Raw genomic sequence first — 3,456 nt, forward strand, 5'->3', positions numbered from 1 at the left:
TTATATGGCAATTCTATCGGTTTACATGTGCTAAAAGAGTATTTTTGGAATTATATGGCAATTCTATCGGTTTACATGTGCTAAAAGAGTATTTTTGGAATTATGTGGCAATTCTATCGGTTTACATATGCTAAAAGAGTATTTTTGGAGTTATGTGGCAATTCTATCGGTTTAAATATGCTAAAAGAGTATTTTTGGAATTATGTGGCAATTCTATCGGCTTACATATGCTAAAAGAGTATTTTTGGAATTATATAACAATTCTATCGGTTTACATATGCTAAAAGAGTATTTTTGGAATCCTTTGTTTTCAAATATTGTAAAGATCTCATTTCTTTTTGAATGGAAAAGGAAATATTTAAAAATTTGGACAGATTATTTAAAAAAAAAAATTATGTATAAAATGTTTTACATCTTGTGAAGTTATAAGCTACCAAAATCAGGAAGTGGAAGTCCACAGATAATCTGCTATTTAACCTGCAATAAATAATTATGTTTGTAAAATTTAGGCTTCGAACAGTGTCAACAAATATTGTTAAAGTTAACTGGCATTAAATACATCTTTGATGATGATGATGATGATAATAATAAGAAAACTTGATGTGTAATAAGAACTACTTAGTAATGTACAAACATTGTTTAAAAGTTTATTCTGACCAGTTTTTAAAGGCAAAATGTGAATTTTAATAGTTCATCAATAAAGTGAGCCTGAAAAGTCAATTAAAACAATTGTGATAAGAAATCTAACCAGTAACCTTGAACACAACCATAGGTTTCATTTGTTGGGCTGAAATCTTAAGCTTATTACCTTAGTTGTCAATAGCTAGCTCTTCTGGTAGATCTGTAAAGATCCCTGGGATATATATATTTGTTTTATAAATATCTTCTTTTTCTTTTCTTTTTATCGCATGTTTTCAAGCAACAGAAGACAGTTGATAGGTTCAATATAGCAGCTGGGTTAACTAAACTTTCTAATTATTAAATTAGCATCTGGAAATGTTATAAGCTACCAGGAGAAAAGTTGAAAAGATAAATCATAGTAATCTAATGCTAGGGCCCTAATGTAAAAACTTTTTTTTGCAATTAATCTATTCTAACTTTTTCTTATCTATTTAATTGCTGTACTTGTAGATTAGATAATTCATTAAATAACCACTTCTGTTCTAGGAAACTTTGAAATTTTACCGATAGCACCAATATTAAAAACTACAATCATTTATTTAAATAACCAGAGGTGTAGTAATGCTGGAGCAGTGCTCTGGCACCTCAAATGGAAGCTGAGTCCCAACACTTCAAAAACTAAAAATATGCATATAAAAAATAAGTTATTCAGTTTACACCCAAAATCTTTTATAACCAAACTCTTGGAGTGTCAGAGAATACACTAGCTGCTTATGATCCCCCTGGCACACATTCTGTCACTCTCCCTCAGGAGCTGGCATCGGGCACCATGTGATTGCTCTGGCTCAAAAGTAGATGTCAGTATTAAAATGCTGAAATGTTTTTCATCCTTCTCCCTGCCCTTTGAAAAGAAAACCACTGAGAGTTAGAAAAGTTGTATAGACTAATTTTGTATTGGAATGGAAAAAAAAATTTAGTACTTCTTATTGCCAGAACTGTGTTATATAGTTTGTTTCTTCAAAGTCATTAACAATAACTTGATCAATTAGAAATGTAAACTATCACATACAGAACTTTTGTATAAATAATATAAATGACTTCTTTTCTTGTAAACTAGATTATTTTCTGATTTGAAATGTGTGCTTGAATTTCACATGCAGTAATAGTCAAAAGAAAAAGTTGTTATACATTTAGTTAAAAATACTTAAATGTAGGAGATGTATGAGCTCTGTGAATTTTAGAACTTTTTACTTAAAAAATACCCCCTTGAAGAAACATTTGTTGCTAGTTACATATTTCTGCAATTTTTAAACAGGGATGAAGTTATCAAAGATAGTTTGTTGATTAGATTGTTGTAGCTGTAAAAAAAAGAAACAAGAAATCAATTTTTTAGCAACATTAAAAGAACTGTTGAATGTACTAACAATGTAACTTTTCCTGGTTAATTTTTTTTAGTGTGTCGCCAGTTCTTAGTACATGAAGATGGAGTGCTTGCTCACAGACTTCAGAGTGAAGAAAGTAAGAATAAGAAACAATTGATATGAGATGGCATATAAGTATTAGATATGTAAAAGGGTGGAAGAAATTTAGTCTCTAAAAATAAATTGGATAATTAATAGCCTACTCTACTTCTACATTTTTTTTTTATTTTGATTGTCAGAATTGTTATGGATGATTTGAAAAAAGACTGATTATATTCACAACAAATAATTTGGAATTTAAACCATGTTTTCTAACATTTTTTACAAATTGATAAATTAAATTTAGGAAAGTTGTCAGTGCTGATTTCAAACAACATTAAAATTTCAGAAACAGATTTTCCATATTTACAATACTTTTCTCATCCATCTAGTTGAAATGCATTATGGGAAAAACAAGCTTAATAACCAGCTAGTACGTTCTGATATTCAGCAAGCCAAAACCCTTCAGCAAGTCGAAGAAGAGGAATCTCTGAAGAAGCAGCTAGCCTATGAAAGAATGATTTTGGAACAGTGAGTAAAGTACCCTTGTGAAGATTGTATAAAGTAGTTGAGGGAAAGTATAACTCTTTTATGTTTGTATTAAAAAAAAATACCTTTCTTCGTTTCTTCAGCACCTGTATGGTCAAAAGAAACACCACGGTACACCATCATTTAGTTACAGCATAATGTAAGTGTACATCAATACGAAAGGAGAAAAAAAACAGCTTGTAGGTTGGGGTAACCAAATTTTGTTGGTTTAGACTTGAGTAATTAAGGATTCATGACACTCTGACAGTTACAAACTTGAGCTAAAAACTTAACCGGCAAAATTTAAAGATACCGTTTTCCCTCATACTGTAAGCTAATTTTTTTTTTCCTTTCATTTATTTCATCTGGTATTAGCTGAGCAGTTGCATGTAACTAAGAATGCTTAGCTTTAAATCAAAAGAGAAATAGTGTTGTTAGCAAAATGAAAATGATTTTGATTAGGTGAAACTAACACATGAAATTGAAAAACTTGTTATCTGTTTTTATAAAAGATTTTTACACCTTGTTGTAGGCGTCTTTGTTATGTCTTTATCCAGTTGTATTCGCATGTTTCTATTGTGTATTGTATAATACTAGTGGGTCCAGTTAGGGCATAGCCAGCATAGGAATGGTGTCACACTAGCTAGACTGTGCACTGACAGATGTACTGCTACAAGACTGTAATTGAATGGAGGAGAGACTGTGCTTCAGCCAGTGCTGAAGAGGTCCTATAGCATGTAACTTTAACCTTAAAGCAATGAGATAAAAAGTATACTACTTTAATAAATAAATGCTATTGAAAGTATGTAATTTGCATATGTATTTACTTGAGGCACTTTTTTTTTTT

General features: G+C 30.5%; 1 protein-coding gene across 1 annotated transcript in view; it reads left to right on the forward strand.

Moving 5' to 3' along the window:
- LOC106467768 (coiled-coil domain-containing protein 50-like) overlaps positions 1-3,456 on the forward strand; it is a 26,671-nt gene that overhangs the window by 9,204 nt on the left and 14,011 nt on the right. Inside the window, exons 2-3 of the mRNA XM_022395963.1 lie at positions 2,077-2,139; positions 2,474-2,612. Coding sequence (XP_022251671.1) covers positions 2,077-2,139; positions 2,474-2,612 — 202 coding nt within the window. The remainder of the gene's footprint in view (positions 1-2,076; positions 2,140-2,473; positions 2,613-3,456) is intronic.

The sequence above is a fragment of the Limulus polyphemus genome, unplaced genomic scaffold, assembly GCF_000517525.1.
Source record: "Limulus polyphemus unplaced genomic scaffold, Limulus_polyphemus-2.1.2 Scaffold2734, whole genome shotgun sequence".
In the NCBI taxonomy this organism is placed as follows: domain Eukaryota; kingdom Metazoa; phylum Arthropoda; class Merostomata; order Xiphosura; family Limulidae; genus Limulus; species Limulus polyphemus.